This window comes from Strix uralensis, chromosome 4, assembly GCF_047716275.1.
Source record: "Strix uralensis isolate ZFMK-TIS-50842 chromosome 4, bStrUra1, whole genome shotgun sequence".
Lineage (NCBI taxonomy): Eukaryota > Metazoa > Chordata > Aves > Strigiformes > Strigidae > Strix > Strix uralensis.
This window is the reverse complement of record NC_133975.1, coordinates 1,788,720-1,815,196: the sequence shown is the minus strand read 5'-3', so window position 1 is coordinate 1,815,196 and position 26,477 is coordinate 1,788,720. Positions and strand designations below refer to the sequence as shown.

General features: G+C 46.1%; 1 protein-coding gene across 6 annotated transcripts in view; it reads left to right on the top strand.

The window, feature by feature from the left end:
* The window catches only part of EXOC6B (exocyst complex component 6B), a 353,544-nt gene that overhangs the window by 107,696 nt on the left and 219,371 nt on the right, over window positions 1–26,477 (top strand). For 4 of the 6 annotated variants that reach the window (XM_074865395.1, XM_074865392.1, XM_074865390.1 and 1 more), the window contains exon 7: window positions 24,643–24,714. The exons of the other annotated variants lie outside the window; for them this stretch is intronic. In XM_074865395.1, coding sequence (XP_074721496.1) covers window positions 24,643–24,714 — 72 coding nt within the window. The remainder of the gene's footprint in view (window positions 1–24,642; window positions 24,715–26,477) is intronic. 6 annotated transcript variants of the gene reach the window in all.

The window sequence follows — 26,477 nt, the reverse complement described above, 5'->3', positions numbered from 1 at the left end:
TACCCTGACCGTTCCCAAATCCACCAGATCCCTCAGCGCTGGGTCAACCCGACTCTTCAACCCCTCCAGGGATGGGGACTCCCCCCCTGCCCTGGGCAGCCCATTCCAACACCCAACAACCCCTTCTGCAAAGAAATCCTTCCTAAGAGCCAGTCTGACCCTGCCCTGGCGCAGCTTGAGGCCATTCCCTCTTGTCCTGGCGCTGGTTCCTTGGCTCAAGAGACTCCTCCCCCCTCTCTGCACCCTCCTTTCAGGCAGTTGCAGAGGGCCATGAGGTCTCCCCTCAGCCTCCTCTTCTCCACACTAAACCCCCCAGTTCCCTCAGCCGCTCCCCATCACACCTGTGCTCCAGACCCTGCACCAGCTCCGTTGCCCTTCTCTGGACACGCTCGAGTCATTCAGTGGGCTTTTTGGAGTGAGGGACCCAAAACTGAACCCAGGGATCGAGGTGCAAAGTAATCGGGGTGCGATTTGGTAGAGGTGGGTGGTGTGTGAAGGTTCCTGTTTGAAGAGAACCTTTGAAGATATGGCCATCAAGAACCAGCTGCTGACCTGAGGGAGTGGGACAGCCCCTCTCCTGCGGGGTTTGATTTAGTTTCAGACGAGGCAACACGTGGTGGGAAATGCTGGGATTGAGCGGGAGGCGGCAGTAATGTTGAACTGGATTAGCTACGCGGACACCGCTTGGCTGCTCCAAATTCTTTTTTAGGAGCTGATGTCTGTTTCTGTTTTTAATAATCACTCCTATTGCATAACTTTAAATGTTTTCCTGTTTTGATGTCTATTAAAATTATAAATTGCAGAAAGCGACCTGGTGCAGCAGATTGTGCACAGAGCACAAACTTACTTCCAGTGTTCAGTTACGTAACTATACATATTTATAGGTAAAAATCATTCAATTGTTCTGGGCTTCTGTGTTCCCAGCAGGATTTGCCAAGGAGAAACAAGGCGAGGTGGCAGATGAGGGAATGAGGAGTTTGTATTTAGGAAGCAAAAGGTCAAGAAAAGACTGTAGAAAGGAGGCCAGAACAGAAGAAACCACGGCGGAGCAAAGTAAAATAAGAGAGCAGGAAGGCGGCCGTATGTTTTGAGAAAGCTGTTGCCAAACCCCAGTGTCTATATCTCTCTTGGCTACCAGCAAAGGTATCTCTGTTATAAATGTAAAACATTGACGTTGTCATTATATTTGTCTTGGAAAAGCAGTCCAAGAAAGGCTTGTTACTGTACCTTGTGTCTTGCACCCTGCTGTTCCTGATGACTTCTAGTAGCTCAGACCCTTTACCTCTGGCTTGGAAAGCAAATTTATCTCTTGCTTTCCTGGGAATTGTCACTATCTTATTTTTTTTTTCCCTGTCTTTGCACCACTTTCTTCTTGTATTGTATACTTTTAAAAATTCTTATTGCAGTCTTGCAGCAAGAATTGAATTTCTTGGCATCTACATTATAATTTATAACTTTCTTGGAGCAGGACCAGGCAGCTGTTAATATTTGCTGCAGACATGTCTGTAGTACTTGCTGCACAAATACCTGTAGCATTTTCTGTTGTTACCTTCCATGATCACACTTTGCACTGGGGGATGGAGGATGCTCGCGTGGTTTTCCTGCTGACTCTGCAGTGGGGCTGTGCCCTTTGGCGGAGGAAAACTGTTTCCTAACACCTGCAGCTACATCTACAAAACCACAGTCTCTGAGCACGTTTGTAGAGGATCCCCCCAGCTCAGGAGCTGCGGACGTGGTGCAGAACGTCTTTAGAGTTTGGACCGTGGGCTTGAAAGTGGATTTGTATGAGCAGAGGTTGTGAGACCACGACGACGACCTTGGAGGATGAGACCCAGCAACCCGCCTCAGTGCTACGGAAGGAATATCCTACTGCTCTTTGGTTCCTAACCTGCAATATCCATGGCCTTGTAATCTTGCTGAGGGAGATTTGTGGCTTGAGCCTTTATTTGGAACCTGGTGTGTGGGTGATGACAGCTGCAGGGGATTATATTGGAGGGACTTTAGAATTTTAAAACAGCTTTGACAAAAATGTGTGGCCAGAGAAAAGGCCCTCACGTCCTCCTGCAGCCTTGTTGCTCAGCATTTATCCTTTTTAGTATTCCAAAAGGATAAAAAAAGAAGCTGTTCATTTAATTTCCTTCCTTTGAAGAGCCAAAAACAACAGTGTAAAACCAGACACATGTCAGGAAAAAAGTCTTTTCAACCCCTCACCCCCCTCTAGGAAAGACGTGATTGTTGACATTTTCCTTTGGGTTTCTGCTGTTAACCTAGCTAATCCTAAACAAGAACAAAATTAGCAAATTAACCTCAGGACATGTTATACACATGTGTCTTACCATTGGGGAAATATAAGGCATTCTCTGCAGAAGTGCTAGTTTTAAGAGCAGCATGCAGAGTGACACAGCTGGGGAAAAGTTGCTCTTTGCTGGCTGTGGTGGGCAAGCTGGCAGTGATAAGATGTCAGGAGCCGCATGGAAAGTTTGCCTTCAAGTGGTCCTGAGTGCTCTTCGTGACTGCTTTTGTTTTTTCTGTCCTCACGTCACCCTGTGTTGACCCTCCTTTGCAATCCCTCGACTCCTCCATGGAAATTACAGCTCTCACGAGTGTCACAGAATCCCAGAATCATCTAGGTTGGAAAAGACCTTGAAGATCCTCCAGCCCAACCATGAACCTCACCCTGACCGTTCCCAACTCCACCAGATCCCTCAGCACTGGGTCAACCCGACTCTTCAACCCCTCCAGGGATGGGGACTCCCCCCCTGCCCTGGGCAGCCCATTCCAACGCCCAACAACCCCTTCTGCAAAGAAATCCTTCCTAAGAGCCAGTCTGACCCTGCCCTGGCGCAGCTTGAGGCCATTCCCTCTTGGCCTGGCGCTGGTTCCTTGGCTCAAGAGACTCGGCCCCCCTCTCTGCACCCTCCTTTCAGGCAGTTGCAGAGGGCCATGAGGTCTCCCCTCAGCCTCCTCTTCTCCACACTAAACCCCCCCAGTTCCCTCAGCCGCTCCCCATCACACCTGTGCTCCAGACCCTGCACCAGCTCCGTTGCCCTTCTCTGGACACGCTCGAGTCATTCAATGACCTTTTTGGAGTGAGAAGCCCAAAGCTGAGTGTCCTTGTGCACATCGTTGGCAGCTTTGTGGAGCCGTGCGAGTGGAGCAGCAGAGGATGGGATGGATGAGTAGATCATGGCAGTGCAACCATGGGGGTTGCTCTCTTGTGTTGGGCATCATTGCTGGAAAGGAGTGGTGTTACCTTTCTTCATCTCTTTGCTCCCCTTGCGTCGTACCGTTGTTGGTAAACCAAGTGAATTTGGCTCAAAAGTGGACTTGGGGAGAAGGAAGATGTTTACAAATTAGGTGTTGGCTTTGGTCAAGCTCATCACATGAACTTGTGCAGCTTTGGTGGGAGCGGAGGCGCCCCCACTGCTCTGGTTTGCTTCTGGTTCTTCTGATTTAAGTTGAGTTTCCAGCTACGGTCTGAACAACCACCCACCTGCCTGGGTTTGTGGTCGAGTCTGGGAGTGTCCTTCCAGAACCCTGCTCCTCCTCAAGAGCATTTCTACCCTTGGATTGTCACCTGTTGGTGCTGCCAGGTGATTTTTGGTGTTAAAACCAAGGCCGTCTTTGGAAATATTAAGGCTTTTGGGAACAAACGAATGCTGATGGGCAGTGTGGCAGGAGGTTTGAAGGAAGGGAGGAGACTGTAGGGAAGTTCTTTGTACATCTGGGAACATTATATAGGTGCTTGAAGTCTCAATATATGAGTTTCTTGCTTTTTCCTCTCTGTTTTCGGTGCTTAAAAATTACAAGGGAAGGGAAAAAACCTGGCATATGATTGTAGAAATGCAAACAGGAGTAACTGAGCAGGAATAATTTCAGTAATTACTGATCTTACAGAATGATGGTAAGGCTCTGTTTTAACGCAGAACATTTTCTGACATGTCTTAAGAAGAAACCTTGTAAGAGTCTTCTCCTCTCACCTGGGTGTAACTAGGACTGTAGGACTGTATTAGCAACACCTGCTCCTACAGTGCTTAAGCCAAATTCTGTGCTTAGTCTCCCAGTGAAATTAATTATATTTAGTCCTGCAAATTTGAAAGCAAGAATTGAGTCTGTGCTTAAGTTACGATTTCACTGTCACCAGGAGGCTTTTATAAGAAGTCTGACATTTCCAACATTTCTTGCAGTGGGCAATGGTGTGGACCTTAAGCTGTGATAAGTAGCCTGGTGCAGATGGTCTTGGAGAAGGCTGCTTTTGTCCAGTGCCCTGATGATTTTATTTAAAGCTTTCTAGTTTGCTGGTGCCTCGTTAGATGTTAGACCTGTGAACTGCTGCGTCTGTACCCTTGGGACTCCAGAAGTGACACCACTGGCTTGCAGAAGTTGGGGAGCCCTGGTACGAGAGAATAGATTGAAAAAGAAAAAATTAAAAATTAATCTCGGGTCAATTCAACCTTTGCAGAATTCACTTCCACAGAATAAATATCTGTAAATCCCCTCTGATTTCTGAAAAGGAGTTGCCATTGTCCAAATATCAAATGAATGTCTGAATCATACAGGATAAACTGGGAATGGTTCAGCTGAACAAATAATGCTCTTCTATAAAATGGACTGCAATAACATGCAGAGGATTGGAAAAACATGTCAGTGACCAAGAAAAATACTATTGCATCCATATTAATTTTTCATTTTCAGTTAGAAGAGAAACCGTAAGTCACTATTAAACTGTATTTCAAAACTTTATATTCTTTTTAATGCCTCACTACAGCAAACCTTGACCATTTAGGCAAGTGCTTCAGCATGCTTAAGTCACCTTTAGGGGAAATTAAGCACATGCTTAAAGCTGAGTTCGCTCCTAAGCGCATTGCTGACTCCAACATCCCAAATTACTGAGGCTTGCTGGAAAATAGCTTAAATTTGGCATAAGATTGAAATTTTGTTTTAGAAAACAGCAAGAGCAGAAGAAATATTTCCACTGTGTTCTTAAAATATGGAAGAATATTGTTTTATAGAGAGCTTTTATTGCATTGTCTGCAGCCTGAGAAAATCCAGAACAGCAAAATCACAAATAAGCAGTATTGATGTAGCTCGCTAGCAGTTGGATTTTTATAATTCTTCATGTCAGTCTGAGCGAAATATATAGAGTGCACACAGTGTGATTTTAAAAACAAGGTCCCTTGCAGCTTTAAATAATTATTTGAAATAAAAAAAATAAATTCAACCGGCTTTCTTCCATCTCACTTATTCAGTCCATGCGCTCGTTTGCTGTCCCTGGGCAGGCAGCAGGGATTAGTGGCGCAGGGTGCGTTATGGAGAGCGAAACTCTCGCTCCGCTCTTCTTGCCCAAGATTAAAGTATTCAAGTTTCCCTAGTGGGTTTTTCTCACTTTAAAAAAAAAAAAAAAAAAAAGAAACAACTTCTCTGTAATAGGGACGTGTTTACAGGAACCCTGCGTGGGAGACTTCGGGGCTCTAATTCAGGCTGTCAGAAGATGCGAAGCGTCAGCGGTTGCGACGGGGTTGGGAGCAGCGAGAGCCCGGAGGTCCTCTGGTCACAAATTGAAATATTACAGAACTGTTGAGAAGCTTTGAGGGGAAGGGAAAGAGGGAGAAGTTTGGGTGTTTGGGGAGGGAAATGTTTAGTGGATGGGATTGATGGTTTTTATTGTGCCAGGCTCCCTAGGTCTGCTAGCAGGAGCCCGCTGGCAGCATGGGGGGCAGAGGCAGAGCCGCTGGGTGCTGGCAGCGGGCGAATCTCCTGCTGCTTGAAATTCCCTCTGGGATTTTCCTGCCTTGCCGGTGGCTGACAGCCGGAGTCTCTGTGCTGCCGAGATGTGTCTGGAGGGAAAGTTCAAACCGTTGAACCCCCGTCTGGTTCAGTGGCGGGGGACTGGGAGCGGGGGCTCGGGCTGCTGACAGGGCTGGTGATGAGATCTGGGGTCATCGGTCCTGCTCCCCCTTTTCCAAGGGGCTTGTCGAGGGGGTTTCTATCAAGAAATCCAAGGGGATGGGCCCAGTTGGTACACACAGCTCTTCAGCAGCGAGAATCTTATTTTTTGGAGCAGTGACAGGGCTTAGTGTTACCTCTGCCTTTGACCCAGGATGATGGAGGAAAATCTTCTGCAGGGGAAGTAGATAAAATCAGGGCTGCTCCCTGTTCTTCTGCATTGAGTGCAGCACACGGGCTCAATCCCAGAGCAGCCAGAGCACGTGCACACAGACTCTTCATGGGACTGTGTGCCTTGGGAGAAAGCATCTCTCCAGATTGCACTTAAAGGAGCATCTTTATGTATTTATGGTGCCACACACAGACCAGCAAAGAGCCTTTTCCAGGCAGTGCTGAGGGCTTGGTTGTCTGCAGCTGTCTTAGAAAAAGTATAGTTGTTTCTTAATCTTTGTTCTGTGAAAATGCACAAGCTGAGATACAGAGTTCATCGTACCAAGCCCAAATGTCAGGGTTTTGCTCACTGTTCCCACAGTCTCTGCTGCCTCTGGCTACGAAGTGATGAGCGAGACGGTAACCTTGCTGTGAAAGAGCACCAAGGTGTTCAGCAGATTTTTGGCTCTCCGCTCATTTCTAGGCTGCTTGGCTGCCTTTTTTTAGTCAAAAGGTTTGTGGGTTTTATTTTGCCTTTTTTTTTTTTTTTTTCCCCCAGCTGTTAGTCCATTCCAGGCATTTGTCTAAACTCAATTTGACGTTGCTCCCGCCAGCAAATGTTGCTGCGTTCCCCATCACTCAGGAGCTTGGTATTCAGCAGTGACAGACACGTCTCTCTTGCTCTTTACCCAGACAGCGTGTAGGCAACTGCGTCCTCTCCTTCCCTTCCATGGGACAACTGCCAAGTAGCAGTAGACAACATTTCCACCCTGTAAGATGAAGTATCCTCTGAAACTTCAAGCATCTCTGCTTGCTAACACGAGCAAGAGGTACAGCAGGGGAGCGCCTTAACTAAAAGAACCCTTTGACTTAGGAGCTGTCTCCCTAAAACATCTTTCTCATGGGGCAATGGGAAGCTTGAGCAGATAAACTTTCCTCCTGAAGACTTCAGGAGAGCTTTGCACAGCCTGAGTTTATCTGCAAACCTCCCAGTTAAAGCCAGACAATCTAAAAAGCACTGGAGGTGGTTGGTGGGTCAAGGAGATGGCTCGAAGTGGGGTGGGCCGCAGCCGTTTGCAGCGGGGAGCCTGTGCTCTGCTGCATCTCTCATTTTGCAGCTTTTAGCCTGTTGGTTTTTAACGTGGTTGCAAAGAGACCGGGGCAAAATGAAGGCGCCGAGCTCCAAGAGCGTATTGGTTTGTGTGTGCTGGGGGAAGAGGCGCTTTGCTGCTCTGCAGCTTGTGCTTTCAGCACGGTTCTGGAGCCGGAGCTCGCTCTCACGTGAAGCAGCTTCTGGGAATGCAAAGATATGAAAGCTGCCGTCCAACAGCTACATCAGATTGCAATAAATTTTTATTCCTCCTCCTATTTCTCACTTCTGAAGTTGGGAACAAAAACAACTTCATATAAATTATGTTCCTAAAGGAGACTTAACTTCCTACTTTGCTATTTATAGATGGCTCTTTCTTCATGCATATGGATAGCAGCTTTATTTTCTCATCTTCAGTAGCTTCCGTTTGATCTCATGGGTGCTCCTTGTGCATCTTCAAGGAACATGGCTGAATAATTTATCCATTCAAGACTCTGAGCAGAAAGTTTAAAACCATTTCTGGAGTACCTTAGGCTCATGCATACATGATGCTTCAGAAGTTCAGCTGTGGGTCTGCATGGAAGACTAGTGCTACCTGCTTTTGTCATTGTCTTCAAAGGAAGTTAAAAACCAGAAAGCTGATCATGGAAGGGTGGTAAGAATAATCCCAGAAAAATTGGAGCCAACTGGGATTATTGACTTTGGACCTTATGCTTCTCTGCCCTAGTTTGAGACCAGTTTAGAAATTCCCATCATCCTCAGTGCATTTCACTTTTGTATCCATTGGTAGAGCTTGAGATTTTGTTGTTATTTTTCCAGTAAATGGAACAAAACCCAACCAAATTTGCATCTTTGGAGCTGTAGTGACGTAGGCTGAGTGTGACCTCACTGCCAAACACCAGCTCGGCAGAGCAGCAGGCTCGTTCAGGGCTTAGCTTGGTCCAGAAGAAGATGCCACGGGGAGAAAACGCAGGTTTGTTGGCTTTGAACAGAAACATTCATTTTGGGTAACTCTTGTCTAGCTCGTGACTAATGTAATGGCATTTTGGTATTTGCGTACAAGGAGTCGGTCTGTCCAGAGGGCAACTCCTGTCCTGCACTGAATGAAGCTCCAGCCCTTATTTACCTGATGTTTGCCCCTTTGCTGCCTCTGTCCCAGGGAAATCAGCTGTGTCCTTGACATAGACAGGCGTCTCTGCAGCGCGCTTGAGGCAAGGTGAATACAAAACTGCTGTTGTAGAAGAAATAACCTCTCCCTGGGGCCAGGGGAAGGAATCGGCCTCGTTGGCCATTTGATCTTTTTGCTGACATCAAGAAGAAGTGTGGAGCAGCTTGGATCGCTTCCTAGAGTGAAGCTACGTGACCAGCCAAAGGGTCGAGCCTGCAATAGCCCATTAGTCTGTTCGAGAAGGTTTGTGAAATGTTTCCCTACCCAACAACTGTTATTATCACCTCTCAGGCATTAAAACTTCCTCATGCTTCTCGGTTTTACCCAGACTGAACTCTTGCAGGAGGGATTGGTTTGCTTCCCATGCTAGGGGAGGTCTCCTGATGATTGCCACGTCAATGCAGAGGTGCTTTTACAATTGGAAACTTTTCTGCATTTTTTTTTTTTTTTTAAAGAAAATAGATGCATCTGTCAGCATCAGCTTCCAGAGTGTATTTGGGAAATAGCCTTTCTTTGTTAAAATACATCAGGACCTGGTCCTTGGGAGCACAGAGAGGCTCAGAGCAAGGAAGCTGCATCTCTGATACCATCCAGCACAGCCCTGCGTGTTCATCTGTTCAATGTGGGTACACAAATTGATATAAAATTGCCCCAAGTATGCTTGATACCTTTTTTTAGTAGAAACCTGATCTGCATCTTAATGCCTAGGGGAAAACGCTTTCCCTGGAGTATCTTGCTGTGGGCTCCTTTAAGGAAAGATTCTGCATTGAACAGTAACACAGTGAAAAAACTTGATGTTTTATTTATTCAGAGAAGGCCCCTGATGAAGAAGGCTGTTCTTGTGTAGGTCAGAAATGACCCTGAGAAGTTTGGGTTTCCTTGCTTAAGAGAATTCCCTGGTTGTGTGGTGCAGTAGGTTGTTGTCGCTTTTCTTCTGTGTATGTCTAAGATGAACACTGTGCTTGGAAGAAGCAGATTCCATCACAGGGAGCTGTGTTAATTCTTCCCCTGTCAGCGGTGTGTAGGTTTGATTTGGTCTTTGGGCTGCTGGCAAGATGAGGTGACGATGCTCTGACTCTGTTAACAAAGGCTACGTTCGTGGAGACGGGAGCTGTGCTTTGCTGAGGAGCCCCTGCACAAGGAGATCTGGGGATCTTTGCGGGGTTGAAGCGTGTCCTTCTAAAGTGGTTCTCTGTGAGCTCATTTGCTTTAGTTTTTTCAGTTTTCATAGTTCCTTCGAGATAGACTACATCTCTGAGAAAGGGAATAAAAAAAATGGAACGGTTTGATCTAAAATTGAAACATTTTGCAGAGCCTAATTAAACAAAGTCATGATTATTATGTAAAACCCTGTCCCAGGCCTTCAAACAACTTCTTAAATACCAGCTTTGCTTGAGAGCCGTGCCTAATCACCCCTTGAAAGAAGCAGGGAGCAACGGGTGTTGAAAGGCACCGGCTCGAGCTTGGCGAGGGAACCCAGCAACCACAAGTGTTGAAGTTTGCACGGAACACGAGGAGGGCTTTGATCAAAACACAGCCCAAATTTCCACAGCTTGGGTCTCGACCAAGAGCGCTAAGCTAGCAACAGTGAAAGAAGGTTTTGGAGAGACTTCAGAGGTTACAACGGCAGTGTCGCAGCCTGTAATCTCAATAGAAAACTGGCTCGAGGTAATTAACAACACAGCAATGTAATCCACGTCAGGATAATCCCTTCCCGCTCCTCCTGAGAACCTCGGGGCTCTTTGGGTCCTTTGGTTTCATCCAAACTGGGTCATATGTTGAACGTAGAAGAAGAAGAAAACGTTGAGATGTGGCCAGGGGAATGTGGAAAGGATTTTGCCCTGAGCTTTCCGGATGGAAGATCTTGATGTACTCCTCATTTTCTCAATGAAGGACAGTGTGGAAATAGAGCTGCAGAATTTAAGGAAAAATAAATGTCATTTTAAGTGTCCTGCACGTTTTTGAAGCAGGCTTGGGACACCGGTCAGATGTTTTTTTACAATTTTGTGAGAGCTGAAAAGGCAAGTGATGAAGTATTTTGTAGCTGCATCCATGGTTGATTTGCTTTATTGGTACGGGGTATGTAAATATGATGATCCAGTCTTGATTATAATTTGTCAGGTTCTTTAGCTATGGTAGTGAGGCTTTTTGAGGAGGAATGATGCTCACCCCCGTTAGGTAATCTGCAGCAAGATTTCTGAACTGTCAGCAAGTCTCTCTGGACTCTCAGGCCCTTCGATCTGCTGTTAACTTTGTAGTTAATATTAATTCATATAATGTTTAAGTGGACTGTAAGGAGGATTAGCAGCCAGTGAACATTAGAAAAATGAGGGGTGGCTAAATAAATATCAATTTATTCCTGAGGCTGGGCCAGGGCATGTGAGGATGGGGATGCAGCTGGGATTGGGTCCCCCCATGGGGAGAGACGACTGTGCTGAAGCTGAAGTTGAAGGTAGGAGAAGGAGGACAGCCATCGGCTGAGCATCTTCTAGACGTGACCGCAGCACTTGGCTGCAAATGGGGATGGTCCCTTGGGATTGCCTTGAGCAGAGCTTTGGGTGAAGTTTGTCCTGGTGGCTCTTTGCAGCTGTGTGGCTATGAAATGCAGTAAGTTTGCAGATGATACCCAGTTGTGTGGGAGTGTTGATTGGCTCGAGGGTAGGGAGGCTCTGTTGAGAGATCTGGCCAGGCTGGAGCGATGGGCTGAGGCCAGCTGGAGGAGTTTCACTAAGGCCAAATGCCGGGTGCTGCCCTTGGGCCACAACAACCCCCAGCAGCGCTACAGGCTTGGGGAGGAGTGGCTGGAGAGCTGTCAGTCAGAGAGGGACCTGGGGGGGATTGATAATGAGCCAGCAGTGTGCCCAGGTGGCCAAGAAGGCCAATGGCATCCTGGCTTGTATCAGCACTAGCGTGGCCAGCAGGGACAGGGAAGGGATCTGACCCCTGTACTCGGCACTGGTGAGGCCGCCCCTCGATCCCTGGGTTCAGTTTTGGGCCCCTCACTCCAAAAAGGCCATTGAATGACTCGAGCGTGTCCAGAGAAGGGCAACGGAGCTGGTGCAGGGTCTGGAGCACAGGTCTGATGGGGAGCGGCTGAGGGAACTGGGGGGGTTTAGTGTGGAGAAGAGGAGGCTGAGGGGAGACCTCATGGCCCTCTGCAACTGCCTGAAAGGAGGGTGCAGAGAGGGGGGATGAGTCTCTTGAGCCAAGGAACCAGCGGCAGGCCAAGAGGGAATGGCCTCAAGCTGCGCCAGGGCAGGGTCAGACTGGCTCTTAGGAAGGATTTCTTTGCAGAAGGGGTTGTTGGGCGTTGGAATGGGCTGCCCAGGGCAGGGGGGGAGTCCCCATCCCTGGAGGGGTTGAAGAGTCGGGTTGACCCAGCGCTGAGGGATCTGGTGGAGTTGGGAACGGTCAGTGTGAGGTTCATGGTTGGACTGGAGGATCTTCAAGGTCTTTTCCAACCGAGATGGTTCTGTGATTCTGTGCCTTTGCATCCTCAGCTGAGAAATATCTGTGTGCTAGTGAACTTTGCTGACTTAGATGTAAGTGAAGTGGGTGTGGGGGGTAGTGACTGCAGCACCAAATGCTTTGCGTGGTGGGGGGAGTGGTTCTCCCTTCCTCAATGTTTTAATTGTTTTGAGGGTGTAAAAAGTCACGCTTACAATTGGCCTTCAATTTTCTGAAACGGATATTCCGGTTTTTAGACTTGAAAATGTTAATGTTTGATTTAGGCAGACTTGGGTCTAGTGGTCATGCTGTGCCCGCTGATTCAAGAGAAGCATATACTGTGCAATCAGTAAATTATCCACGTGAGCTTTCTATGCAGCTGCAGAGAGGAACATTTAATTAATACTGAAGCAATTATCTTGACAGTCAAACTCAGAACAATAACATTTTCCCAGTTACTGTGTGGTAGCCAGATGGTAATGCAGACTGTTAATAAGGGCTTGGCTTGCCACTCTTGAGGTTACTGGCAGGTAATCAGTATATTTTTCCCATTTGGAGGTTTGCATTTCAGTGTTCTGGGAATTAGGCCCACAGGGATGTCCAGTAGATGTTTCAGTGTGAATGGAAGACTTTTTTAATTCTTGCTAGGAAATATTTCTTACTGTTGCCAAATACCAGGATGCAAATAGAAAGATATGTGCTATGGGGTCTGTTTGGCGACAGATGGAAAGCTAAACTGGGCAGGAAGCTTTACAGAACTTAATGTAGATTCTCACGATTTGGTAAAACACACTGTGTTGTAACCTCGTTGCTGTCTTGCTGCTGCTTTTGGTCACCTCCCCCCCCTGCACAAGCCTACCAGGCTGATAGTGGTGATCTATACTGGGTTCAATAGGTGGGACTGGTGTGTCGAGGCTCTGTGCTGTCCAAAACCAGAAGTAACGAGTTGCAAATGAGGTCTTGTCCTGCCAACATCCCTCATCCTGTGCGTACATCGCAGCTCACATAATAAGTTCTCTTTTTTCTGCTCTGGAGCTTTGACTCTTGGTGAGGGGTTGCTCACGTGGACCTAATGAAAAGTTGCTATGTGGGTCTGGGGTGTTGCATCTGTGAAGGCAGAAAGTGCTGGTGGAGCAAAGCCCCAGGGGCTGGTGTAAATGGGAAAGCTGAAGGAAGCTACTCCAGTGGTGACCAGTGGTAGCATGGGAGTTGTGGACGTGAGCGCGGTGGAAAGAGTGAGAATTAGTCAGCTGTGCTTATCAGCAAGAGTTGGATGCAAAATCTGATGGGTGGAGAAGCGGTGAAAGACCCAAATCTGGTCCCTGGCGTGGCCAGGAAGGTCCAAACATCTGAGATATAAATTTCAGTACCTTCTTATAGGAGAAGGACAGGAGAAGGGCAGAGGTGGAGGCTCTGCTCCCTGTGCTACTGGTTGTGTGGGACCTTTGTTCAAAGCTTGGTGTAACCAAGACGCGCTTCCTCTGTGTCAAACTTCTTGCCTGTTTGCCTCGGTAGGTTGAACGGCTATTCCTGTGTAGTGGAAAAAGGAAATTCAGGCTGGCCCCTGAGGTGTAGAGCACTGTGTATCCGTTGGAAGTATGGTTTCTTCTTGGTGTAGGGTCTGGAGCACAGGTCTTATGAGGAGCGGCTGAGGGAACTGGGGGGGTTTAGTCTGGAGAAGAGGAGGCTGAGGGGAGACCTCATGGCCCTCTGCAACTGCCTGAAAGGAGGGTGCAGAGAGGGGGGAGGAGTCTCTTGAGCCAAGGAACCAGCGGCAGGCCAAGAGGGAATGGCCTCAAGCTGTGCCAGGGCAGGGTCAGACTGGCTCTTAGGAAGTATTTCTTTGCAGAAGGGGTTGTTGGGCGTTGGAATGGGCTGCCCAGGGCAGGGGGGGAGTGCCCATCCCTGGAGGGGTTGAAGAGTCGGGTTGAGCCAGCGCTGAGGGATCTGGTGGAGTTGGGAACGGTCAGTGTGAGGTTCATGGTTGGACTGGAGGAGCTTCAAGGGGTTTTCCAACCTGGATGATTCTGTGATTCTGTGATTCTCCAAAGAACGTGCTGCAGAGGGGGACGAGGTGCAGGAGGGAGCTGCCGTGTGCTCAGACGGGTGACAGACAGCATCCTGTGGCAGCTTAGTGGTGGCACCAGTCCGTCCCCATGTCCTGCCTGTGCTTGTTGCCCTTCCAGCAGACTTCATGCTGTTTCCTGACATTCCTGTGTGATGGTATCACACCACAAAGAAAACATGGTTCTTTTTCTTTCCTACCCACTCTGTTACATCTCCATCCATCACCCAAGTCCACACTGCAGCCCTGGGGTCTGTGTTTGACCTGGTTGCAGGCAGAGCCCTTCAACAACCAGAACATTGGGGGTGCTGTGAACCCCCCTCTGATCTACCTGCGGGCTCCGCAGTGAACTTCTCGAGAGACAGGCTCCTGATGGAGGTAGGCCTGCCAGTGTCTGGCCTGGGTGGTGAATCTGGTTTAAATAAATGCAGTGGAAAATACTCAGTGTTCGGTTTAGCTTGCGAAATAAGAGCGAAGTGCATTTTTTTTTTCTCCCCACTTTGCTCCTTTCCTCCTCCTCCTCCTTTCCCCCTTCCCTGAAGTCACATTTTAATGCAGGACTTCAACAAGGGTCAAAATTGAGGTATTAAGGAGGTGTTTTTTAATATTTCAAAGTATTTTTCCATAATAACCCCAAAGTTTTAGAAAGGGGGCAGGAGGTAGGGATTTGGAATAACCTTATTTTTTTACCATGCACAAAATAGCGCTGGGTGTAGACAGAAACGCTTGACTGGAGCACTGCAAAGCCTGCTGTTTGGAGCAGCCCTTCTAAAGCAGCTGTTAAGGGCAGGGAAAGAGCTTCTGTTGGGAGGATTCAACCTCCAGCTTTGGCCAGATTTTTAGATTGGGATCCCGTTCGCTGACTGCATGAATTAAATCACCGTCGCTGCTTGGGAAGGCTTTGTTAATCTATTAAAAGCTGCATTTGAATAAAATACCCTGTTTATTTCTCTCGCTGACCTGTGGCTACCTTAAAGGGATGTGTATTTCTGAATATAGACTGTGTTTCAGTGGAAGCATCGAGAATTGTTTTTCCCAGCAAATCTCAGTAATTGTTTGTCCACATCTGATGCGCTCTCTGTTTTTCCAGTGATACAGCTGGGTAGATGAAGACGTTTGGATTTGTAGCTGGGTCTTAGATCAACTCTGTCTTTGGTCTACAGCTTTGAGATAAATCAGTTGATGTAGAAGTGATGCCCTCCCTAAGGATGTCTATGTGTCCCTAGGGAGTCAATGCTATGGGAGTTTCTCTTTAAGCCCTTAAAGTGTGAACGGATAGCTGGGGGTCCTCAGCTAAGATTGTATGGGACTTCTTTAATGGTCTGGTATCTTCAGAAGACCTCTCGTGGTCTATCTGATGATGCTCAGTGTTCAGAAACAATTACTCCTCACTGCAAGTCCTCTGGACATCTTCTCTGAGACTCCTGTTTTTCTCAATCATTAACTTCTTCTTATTCTTATTAAATTTTTTAGCACTTGAGATCCCATTAATCCTTGGTAGGATTAAGGAAGGTTGCTAGACAAATTCCCTACCTGGAGAAGAAGTGACACTCCTGACATGTTCCAGTAGGTGAATTCAGGAATCTGAAACTACACAGTCACTTCACATGTTTGTTATGGCTGTGAGCAGGTTGGTCACAACACCAGATCCTGGCTTGGTTATTATCAAATATTTTGCTCCCATTGTGTTCCACGTACATACTGTAGAACAGCTGGACAACTACCAAATGAGGCCTCTTCTAGTATCTGAAGACTGTAATCTTTGTGGAAGTCTTAGAAGGTTCAGGGACAAGATGACAGGAAAACAGATGAAATTGCCACAAGTAATTTTTTGGTTGAATTGCAAAAATGGCATCTGCTACACCAAGCTTGTGAAGGAAACAGAGGCGGCTCCATCGCCTATGGGTCAGTTATTTTCTTCTGCATTAGATACATGTTCTGTGTTCAGTTTTGGGCCCCTCACTCCAAAAAGGCCATTGAATGACTCGAGCGTGTCCAGAGAAGGGCAACGGAGCTGGTGCAGGGTCTGGAGCACAGGTGTGATGGGGAGCGGCTGAGGGAACTGGGGGGGTTTAGTGTGGAGAAGAGGAGGCTGAGGGGAGACCTCATGGCCCTCTGCAACTGCCTGAAAGGAGGGTGCAGAGAGGGGGGATGAGTCTCTTGAGCCAAGGAACCAGCGCCAGGCCAAGAGGGAATGGCCTCAAGCTGCGCCAGGGCAGGGTCAGACTGGCTCTTAGGAAGGATTTCTTTACAGAACGGGTAGTTAGGTGTTGGAGTGGGCTGCCCAGGGCAGGGGGGGAGTCCCCATCCCTGGAGGTGTTCAAGAAGCGGGTTGACATAGCACTTAGGGATTTGGTGTAGTTGGGAGCTGTCAGTGGTGGGTTAACGGTTGGACTAGATGATCTTCAAGGTCCCTTCCAACCTAGATGATTCTGTGATTCTGTATGGTTTGTGGTAGGCTTTTTTGTCTTCCTTCCCTCTCTCCCCCTTTAATTTATGCTTTAAATCCAAGATCCCAATGGCTGAGGTTATAGGGTTTGGGGAAGTAATTAAAATTAAACTGGATATGTAACGTAAAGGACCCTTCTGTGTTGCCTGCGAGAGCAGGGCTGAGTGCTTACAAGTCATCCACCCTGTCTTGGTTGATTCTCTCTAGAGAAAACCTGTGCCTTGAAATTCCCCATACAAAAATGAGTGAAATGTGTGATTATAGAATCACAGAATCATTGAGGCTGGAAAAGACCTTTAAGATCATTGAGTCCAACCGTTAACCCAACGCTGCCAAGGCCACTACTAAACCATGTCTCTGAGCACCACATCTACACGTCTTTTAAATACCTCCGGGGTGGTGACTCCACCACTGCCCTGAGCAGCCTGTTCCAGTGATTGACAACACTTTTGGGGAAGAAATTTTCCCTAATATCCAACCTAAACCTCCCTTGGTGCAGCTTGAGGCCATTCCCTCTTGTCCTGGCGCTGGTTCCTTGGCTCAAGAGACTCATCCCCCCTCTCTGCACCCTCCTTTCAGGCAGTTGCAGAGGGCCATGAGGTCTCCCCTCAGCCTCCTCTTCTCCAGACTAAACCCCCCCAGTTCCCTCAGCCGCTCCCCATCACACCTGTGCTCCAGACCCTGCACCAGCTCCGTTGCCCTTCTCTGGACACGCTCGAGTCATTCAATGGCCTTTTTGGAGTGAGGGGCCCAAAACTGAACCCACTCATCAAGGGGCAGCCTCACCAGTGCCAAGTCCAGGGGTAAGATCCCTTCCCTAGTCCTGCTGGCCACACTGTTTCTGATACAAGCCAGGATGCTCCTGGCCTTCTTGGCCACCTGGGCACACCACCAGCTCATATTCATCCAACTGTTGACCAACCCCCCCAGGTCCTTTCCTGGCGGGCAGCTTTCTAGCCGCTCTGCCCCAAGCCTGTAGCGTTGTGTACGCTGTAGCCTCTTGGCTTCCATAGCACACTGCGAGGGCAGGGTGCTGTAACTTTACACAGTCGTTTTCTCTAGTGGTAATCGGGATGTTTGCTTGTTAGAAGGGTTGGAGCCATCATTGCACTTGTACTTCACTCCTGCTCTGCTTCATTGATTTCACATAGCTGTAAGTGTGTAGTTGGAGATGCAGGGGATCATTCTTTTTGGTACTGGGTTTATGGAGCAACAGGCAGTTTTACTTCCTTGTCTGACTGTTCCTTCATCAAACCGTTTTCTATTTATATGTGTTTAAAAAGATGTGAGTTACCACTATAATGACCTCAAGTGAACTCAGGGATTGGAATAAAAGAAGAATGTTTGCTGCCTGGGGTGTTAATATTGGAAGTTTATTACCTGAATAAGTTTGGTTAGGATTGGGTACTGTTAAGGCTACTGATACTAAAGTGAGCACGACAGGGATGTGATGGACAGATCATTTTTTCTCTCCAGTTACCACTTGTCGTGTCCAGTGCACTGCCACTAATATTTGCAATAGTTACATGTTAATTAACACAGCAGCGAGTGATCTCTGTGATGTGCAGATGACATTTACCTACTATTGCTACCACTAATGAGGAAAAAAGAGTAATAACCTCTCTACAAAGTGAACTTCCGTTAAGGAAGGACCATAAGGTCCATAAAGGATCTGGGAACAAAATCATTTAGGAGCTGAAGGCCGCAGTGCTTGAAGAGGAGAGAAGCAGTGAGTTACTGTAGAAGTGGGTGTAAGGTAGGAACAAGCAGCATAGAATCCCAGACTGGTTTGGGTTGGAAGGGACCTTAAAAGATAATTTAGTTTCAGCCCCCCTGCCATGGGCAGGGCCACCTTCCACTAGCCCAGGTTGCCCAAAGCCCCGTCCAACCTGGCCTTGAACCCTTCCAGGGAGGGGGCAGCCACAGCTTCTCTGGGCAACCTGTGCCAGGGCCTCACCACCCTCGCAGGGAACAATTTCTTCCTTAGATCTCATCTAAATCTCCCCTCTGTCAGTTTAAAACCGTTACCCCTCATCCTATCCCTACCCCCCTGATCAAGAGTCCCTCCCCCCTTTCCTGTAGCCCCTTTCAGTCCTGGGAGGCCGCTCTAAGGTCTCCCCGGAGCCTTCTCTTCTCCAGCTGAACCCCCCCAACTCTCTCAGCCTGTCCTCACAGGGGAGGTGCTCCAGCCCCCCGAGCATCTTCATGGCCTCCTCTGACCCCGCTCGAGCAGGTCTGTGTCCAGCATCTGTGCTGGATGCCATCTTCTGTGGAGCAGTTTGGAGCCAGCTCCTTCAGCGTCCCCCATCACTACAGCCTGGATGTGAGTTTTATGTCGGCAAAGCCAGAGCTGGCTGAGTGGAAGGCACAGAGCAGCCTGGGGGGGACCTAAGGAAAGTAATTAGGAATTGCTAGTTAAAGCCAAACCAAACTGAACCAAAACAAAAAAACAGGTGGGCAGGTGCTAGAGTTGTGATACTCCAAATATTTGACGGTAAAAGTAGCTGTATTGACATTGCAATTGTGGATCAAACATAGTTTTTGATCCACAGTTTCCTTGCAGTTGGCTGCATCAGGCGATGGATCAGAAGAGAAGCTTTTAAGGGAAGTCAAGTGTTTTTATTTAACTTGTTCTGGGGTTTTTAGCTATACCTTTGACTTGCACACGTTCTTCTGTTTTTCTTTGCCCTGACTTTGCTAATGTGCTGTATAGAACTGGCATTATTTCACTACAGACCCTGACCACTTGAAACTCGGTGTATTCAATGTCCCTGTATCTAACCATGCCCCTGTGTGCTGTGATCCCTCAACTTCAACATTGGTTTTGGGTAAATGGATAGGAAATTTGAGACTAATAACCAGTACTGGCTTTATACTCTCCTCTTTATTCCGAGGGGGGTACCAAAGTGTTCTATGTGACCCAGAAATGTAAGAACTTGTCTCTTGGCCGCTAAAGACCTGTTGATGCTTATTAGTTTAATTTGTGTCTTCCTAAATTACCTTCTGAATATTTGCTTTCTGGCTGGCAGAGTTTGTGGTGCAGTGAGGGTAGGACACGAGTGGGGACAAGAAACAGCGAAATGCAAAATTTCAAAATTGTAGAAGGTCAAAGTCATGTCAGATTCAGAAATTTTTTCTACATCTGGTATAAAAGATGGTGATAATGTCAGCTGTGGAAATACTGTCTGAGGTTGCCAGGCATATAGAGGTGCCCCTCTGAGATCCTGAAAATTAGGCTAAAATGGAAACTCCCTTATTTGTTCTCGAATAGGTTTCCAGGTCCTGAAGACCTGCAGTGGCTCCCATGTCCCTGGTGTTGGACCCCTCTTTGCTGTGGGTTGTAGCGAAGGACCTGCTTCCTTTCTCTATAATCACTTTGTCTTCAGCCCTTGGACCTCGGTGCAGGTTTCCAGGGTAAGGTTTTGTACTTCAGTGGGTTTGTTGGAAAGATTAAAGAACGCCTTGCAGAGAGGTAAGCGCGCTCCAGAGAGCCCTGTGCTTAATAGGTGCTTTTTAATGCTGTTACTGAAGGTTTTATTTATTGGCTGTGAAGTTGAAGCTACTGATGTCGGTGTAGCCCGGTGAATGGGGAATGCGGATAATTACCAGGAAGCTATTATGTGGCCTTCAGCAAAACTGCTTTCCCTTTTTGGCTGGTTTTGCTGCAAATCTCGGAAGGAGACCTCATTCCTCACCGTGGCTGAAAGAGGGAAATTGCAGAGTCAGCGTTTTCCCGTGCGGAGGGCTGAGCACTGGTGCATGCCGAAGGGGTTGGTGTGTAGTACCTGCTTTAACTGGACATGACTCAGAGGCCCTTCTGGACCTCTAATCTGTTGGGTTTTTTCTTCTAGTAAACCGTGATAAAGAATGATGTGCTTTGTTCAGCACGTGGCACAGTGCACGCTTATTGCTTCCATAAGACAGCTGCAAAATACTCGACCAAAAAAAGTGATGTTTGTCTGTGTCGGGCTTTTGCAACTTTAGAAACATGTAATTTCCACACCCTTGTGTGTCCGCAGTGTTTCTCAGCTTGCCAGCTTTGGACAGTTCACACAATTTGTCCTGCCTCACACATTTGCTCTGGTTCCTCCAATGCCTTTTCAGGTGTGAGGATGCCTTCAGCCTCCTCTCGTTGCCTTCTTGGTGATGACGATTTTTCCTCTATCAGGCTTTGGAAATACACTTGGGTTGTCCTCTGGGTGGTGAGGAGTCGGGTCCTGTGTATCTGGGAACCCCTCTAGCATGCAGAGGAGATGTGGCAATTTTTTTCAAGGCACTGAATAAGGTATTGAAATAAGTTCCTGATATTTGATGTATCCAGTATCTTGGAAGAGCACCAAGAATTAAAAAAACCTGATCTGACTCTAGGGTCTGTTTCAGATGAATATCTTGAGTTCTTTTAAGGGATAAAAGGTCTTGATTTATTAATTGCATGCCGTGAATATCTGCAATTGCAAATCAGAAGTCTAGACTGGAAGGTGCTTCTTGTGTCTTATGACTATTTTTTTTAGGTGGAATTTTGTAGGGGTTTTTTTGATACCCTCTTAGCATGTCATCATCTTTTCTCTTTCTTCCATTTCACTGTGTTGAGGAGGATTTTTCTGTTTTATTTGCTGCGAGGCAGATTTCCCGAGATGCAGTCTGAGAGCTGCTGGTCTGAGTGCAACAGTCAGTACTTCAGCTCTCTCTTAAGGCACCTTTAAAAAAAAAAACAAACCCAAACCCAACAATCCCAACACTCAAAAAAGCTTCATCTGAACTATGTTCCTGCATTGTTGTGATTAGAAATTATGGTCTGCTTGATTTCTAGACATCTGTTTTGCTCTCACAACCAATATTAGATTGAGTTAGGAATTTGCAATTTTGTCTAACAGGTTTTTTTCTTCCCCTTCCTTTTTTAAAATTTATTTTATTTTTAATTTTAGGTGATAACTTTTAAGTTTGCTGCCACTTACTAGTAAAAATGGTGGTAGAAAATGAATCCACTTGCCATCTTAGGAAGAGGTGTAATATAAGAGAATGTAGAAATAAAATTGAATAAAAACTTTGAAGGCCATCCAGGACACAAGAGTTCGTTTCTGTGAAGATGTGGAAAATTACAGTTCAGTTGGAAACCTCAGTAAAAACCAACTGCAGAGTATTGTTTATCAGAAGTGCTGACCAAATGTGAACTTCAGGTCAGGTCGCTGAATGCTGGGTGGTAGCTCCCGAAAACCATGCAGCGGGATTAGTAGCAGAATTGAGTCAGAGGCATCGCTGCAGCCTAGTTTTGGTGGGGGGTTTGGTTGTATCATGCAAATATACATGGGGTTGGTGATGTGTGAAGTGTGTTCTCAGCCCACGCCTGTGAAAAATTTTCCAGGCTTAACTTGAAGCAGAGTGCATGATTTGGGGATGTCTCATAAATCGGAGGTATGGGAAGAAGGCAAGTGAGCAGGGAAAATAAAAGTTGATTTCTTATTCACCTGGTTTGCATTCTTCCCACCAGATCTTGAGCTGTGTGAAAACCGTGAGCGCCTTTTTCAAGGGTTATTGATTGGGTGCAATTATATTTTATGGTTATTTTCTTGAATGATAGATACAGACTTGTCCAATTCCCATAGTCCTGTTGAGCTGGAATCTCCTGAGGCTGAAGATGATCTTTACATGTGTTTCCTTCTGTTGGGTTTAGGCCTGGCATTGCTTGTTACTGGTACATCTTCTGTATAATAGTATAGGATTGCTTAGTTCACATTCAGCACATTTTTCCCTTGTTAAATGGTTTGTTGTGATGGCTGATCTGCTGCTCATTTTGTTGTAATGTTCTTGAGAATGGTCAGTGTGAGGTTAATGGTTAGACTAGAGCATCTTCAAGGTCTTTTCCAACCTGGATGATTCTGTGATTCTGTGAAGAAAGAACCAGAGAAGTCTTCCTCCTGCAGAGCAGTAGTCTTTCCACTGTCACATGGGGTGGATTTTAAGCCTTTCTGGTCATTTATAGCTCTTAAATGTCTTGCTTCTGATCGCTCTTCATCGGTGAATCTGTTTTCAGCCAGGCATGGTTATCCCAGCAGCTGTGAAGGACGTGGCAGATAAGTTGATATGAGCTGCTAAAGGACATGGTGGGCTGGTTTTACAGGTACACTAAGGAAGGGGTGGAAGTTGGAAAGTCCTTTGGAGACACTCTGGGTATGTAGGGTATCTGGGTAGGATGGAGTAAACAAAAAAAATCTTTCATGTGAAATCAATTCAGGTGGACTTTAGGGGGTCCTGAAGGAATGAGCTTCCTTATGGCCAAAATCCACAGGGGAAAAGAGGGACCTGCTTTTTCTCTGACAAATTAAAGTAGAGGAGGACACCTCTGCTTGGAGTGTTACCTTCTAAATAATATTTTTAATTAATCTTTTGACTTGTCCTCCCCAGTTGCTGCACCTCGCAGGACATAGAATAGTACGGTTCAGGCAAAAATTGCTAATGAGCCATGTCATGAGCCTTGCTGAACGTCCTCATGGCAAGTGTTAATTTTATTTCACCTACAAAGCATCACTTCATGCAATGCAATATTCACTTTTGTTGAGCATTAGGGTTTTATACAGAGGTTGTCTTAATACTACTAGAGTTATTCATGGTTTTGTTGTACAAAGACGCGACAGTGTGAGTCTTCATTGGGGTTAGGGTTAGGAAACAGGATTTACAATACAAGGCTTGAGGAAATTAATAGCTTTGATTTACCAGGGAAGAGGATTTTGAGCTCTGCTTCTCTGGATGTCTGTTAGAAAACACTGAGAGTAGCTACTGTTTTAATAATATAAGCAGCCAAAGGTTTGATAAGATGCTGTGGTGAAGGTCAGAGCTGGGTAAAGGCAAGGGAGTGGAGGTAATGAGCTGCTGGAACAGTCCATCAAGATTTGTGGTGGACATTGCATCATCCCTGGAAAACCTTTAAAATCGGAATGACTTGTTTTTTCTAAAAGCTTTATGTTCCAGTTCGACCACAACTACTGCCCTTGAAGTAGGTATTAATTAGCGACGACTCCTTGTCTGTGTTGTTCAAGATGTCAGACTACCTGACCACTGTGATCTCTTAAAACTTTATGCCCATAGGAATAATAGATTCGTACTTCATGTTTTTCTTCTTGTGGCGAAGACCAAATTAAAAAAAAAAAAAAAAAAGAAGAGTTTAAAGAAAAAATAAGTTGAGCACCGCTCCGGCAGCCAAGGATTTTGGTGTTCTGATTTTGACTCTGATAGCGCTCGTTGTGTGGCCTTGGGCAAGTTATTAATCCACGTGTGCCTCAGTTTGCCAATTTGTCCGATCTGGATAACTTCACCCACCTAATAGGATGACGTGTTTTTAACATGCTGTTAATGTAAATGTGGAATAATTACGAGCTTTTTATGGCTATTTTGTTTATGACAAATGAGAATATTTGTATTTAGAGTAGATGCCCATTTTCCAGACCTATTTCATTTAACTCCTGGGAGATGTTTTGACTCTTCAAAAGAGGATTTTTCTTGACTTGGGGCCACTGCTGTGGTACTCTGTCCCGCCAAGTTCAATGTTCTTCTGGATAGAATAAAATGTGTTTATGGATTTTGATGAAACTTGAAAATTCTTGGATTGTTAAACTTGCTGTGTTACGGGAAAATGAATCAAGTTCTGACTCACTGAGGAGGACTGACCTTGGGGGGAGAGGGCAGCATTGTACACACCACAGTTCAGCTTACTAGGAAAGTATTTCTTTGGTTGTCTCTCGTTTATATTTATTCTTGTTGAACTATTACCATTGCCTGGTACCAGATGGTACCATTAAGGATGAGACACGGTCTTGGTGCCCCTCTCTGAATTTTCACTCTTTGTTACTATATATATGTGCTTATTTTTCCCCTCAAACCAACCATTTCCAGGCTTAAGGGTTGTCTGCTTGTTCTCAGTCCAGACCGAGGTGTTTGGGCAGCTTAAAGGACAACAGTTTTTCTATAGGAAAAGTTCATTTTAAGCAAGAGGATTGCCATTTACATTTAAACATTCACAAAATCTGAAAGGTCAACAGACCAAACCCAGACAGTGCACAGTGGGTGTTAGTCGTCTCCAGATGTATTTATTAAAGGTAGTGAAACAACTCAAGGTGCAACGCTTGTTGATTTTCTCATCCCATAGGCTTTGAAAATCTGGCATTTCTGCAGTGCCAGTTGAACTTTTTTTACCTTAATTTAGTGTCATTGGCAGGTTTCTGTGCTGTTTACTTCCACTCTTCTTGAATTTTTCTTGCCTGTCTGCTCTCTGTCTTCTCTGCTTTGTTGTTGTTTCCTCTTTTTTTAATGTTTCTTCCCTTCATTTCCTAAAGGATTGCAGATACAATCAGTGGAAAATAATTGCCAAGATATTCTTCAGTCTTCTCCTCTCTCCAAATATTAAGGTACTTTGCACTTGGTGTGTCTATTCGCTTGATCACTCTTATTGATAATAACATGGACCTAATTTCTCATCTACCTTTGGCTTTCTTTGAAATTCTCGGATTGATTTTGTGGCACTAAACTGCAAACCCGAGTTCTCTGGCTGAGCACTTACGGTTCACTAACCTCCGCTGCGGTGGAAGAAATCAGTCAAGTTCTGCTTCCCAATGGAAAAACTCAAAATTTTCCAGTCCCGTCATCTGCTGGGGTATGAAATCAGAGCAGTTTTTCACCAACCTTCTTGAATTTGGACACCAGAACTAAATCCAGTATATTAGGAGAAGTCATGGCAATATTTCCATGCTTGTACATCTAAACTGTACTGTCTACTGAACTAAAAATGGCTCGTTATCCCACCTGCCATTTCATTGCGCACCAATGCAAGAGGGCGAGTGTTTTGCATGTCAGTGATGTCATGACCTCCATTAGCAGTGCGGAATAAGATACTATTGAACAATTTTTTTCCAGTTCTGCATTTCCACAGGGGGAAAAAAAACCCCAATAAACCTCTTCCTTTTGCTAGAGGGACAATCCATTGGGCTGTTTTACCCTTAACATGCTTAAAAAAAGAAATCGCTGATAGTCTTAACTCGACCAGCCATTAATTTCTTCATGTGTCCTCTTGCTTCCCATATCAGCTATCTGTACATCCTAACACCAGATTTCTGTCAGCTTGAGCTTTTCTCTTTATTTCATTTGTCATGTTCCCTTTTTCTCTTTTTTCTTTTTTTTTTTATAGCCTCCTTAACTTCCGTCTGAGCCAGGTTGCCTTTTAACTAGCATGGCTGCCTTTTTCAGTTGTGGGATTGTGGCTTTTGGAGCATCTAGTTAAAATGTTCTTAAACAATTTTCAATTAGTCTTCATATTTTTCTGATTATGTTCTTTTTCCCAACTGATTTGGCTCATAATTGTTTTCAGCTTGATGAAACTGGCCCTTTTTAAAAGTGTGTCTGTATGTATATGTGTGTATGTATACATATGTGTATATGTGTACTATTGGTGGTGTTGTTTTATTCCTAATTTAAATGATTTTTGGGTGCATTTAAAAGCGTGACTTGCATTTTAGCCGTGAAAAAAGTGGGATAAAACATGGCTGCTGGTTAAAAACTCTTTCCAAATGGGCACTAGCACAGGGGATGCAGATTTGGGGATTTATTGGCATTTAGCAGACAGTGCTGCAGAGAAGACGCATCATCTCCAGCCCTTTGGTGTCTGAAAAACCTCAGCTCCTGCTGAATTTACCATGTGGTGTGTTATATCCCAGAGGTTAGTGCCCTGTTAGCTTGGGAGTGACTTTAAAAGATAGATTCTGCCTTCACACTGGCTTCCGAGGTGCTGTTTGTCCACATCAGAGCGATGTGGAGGAGCTTCCAGGTGAGACAGGAGAAAACAGCGTTGCCTCGTGTGTGTGCTCTGCAAAGCCGGTGGAGGAGGCACTGCCTGTAGTGGGAAGGTGGAAATTCTGCATGAATGAACTGGAAGAGCAGAGGAAAGCCCAAGTTATTGTGGAAGATCAAGGCAACATAAGTGCAGGCTGGTCCAAGTCCAGTTAGGGTCACTTGGAGATCTTCACAGCAACACGAAACCAAATGGGGCTGGAAGAACATTTGTGGTGGAGTGAGCAGGAGAGGGCTGGCATGGCAGAGGTGGGGCAGGGAGACCCTCCAGAATCCCAGAATCATCTCGGTTGGAAAAGACCTTGAAGCTCCTCCAGCCCAACCATTA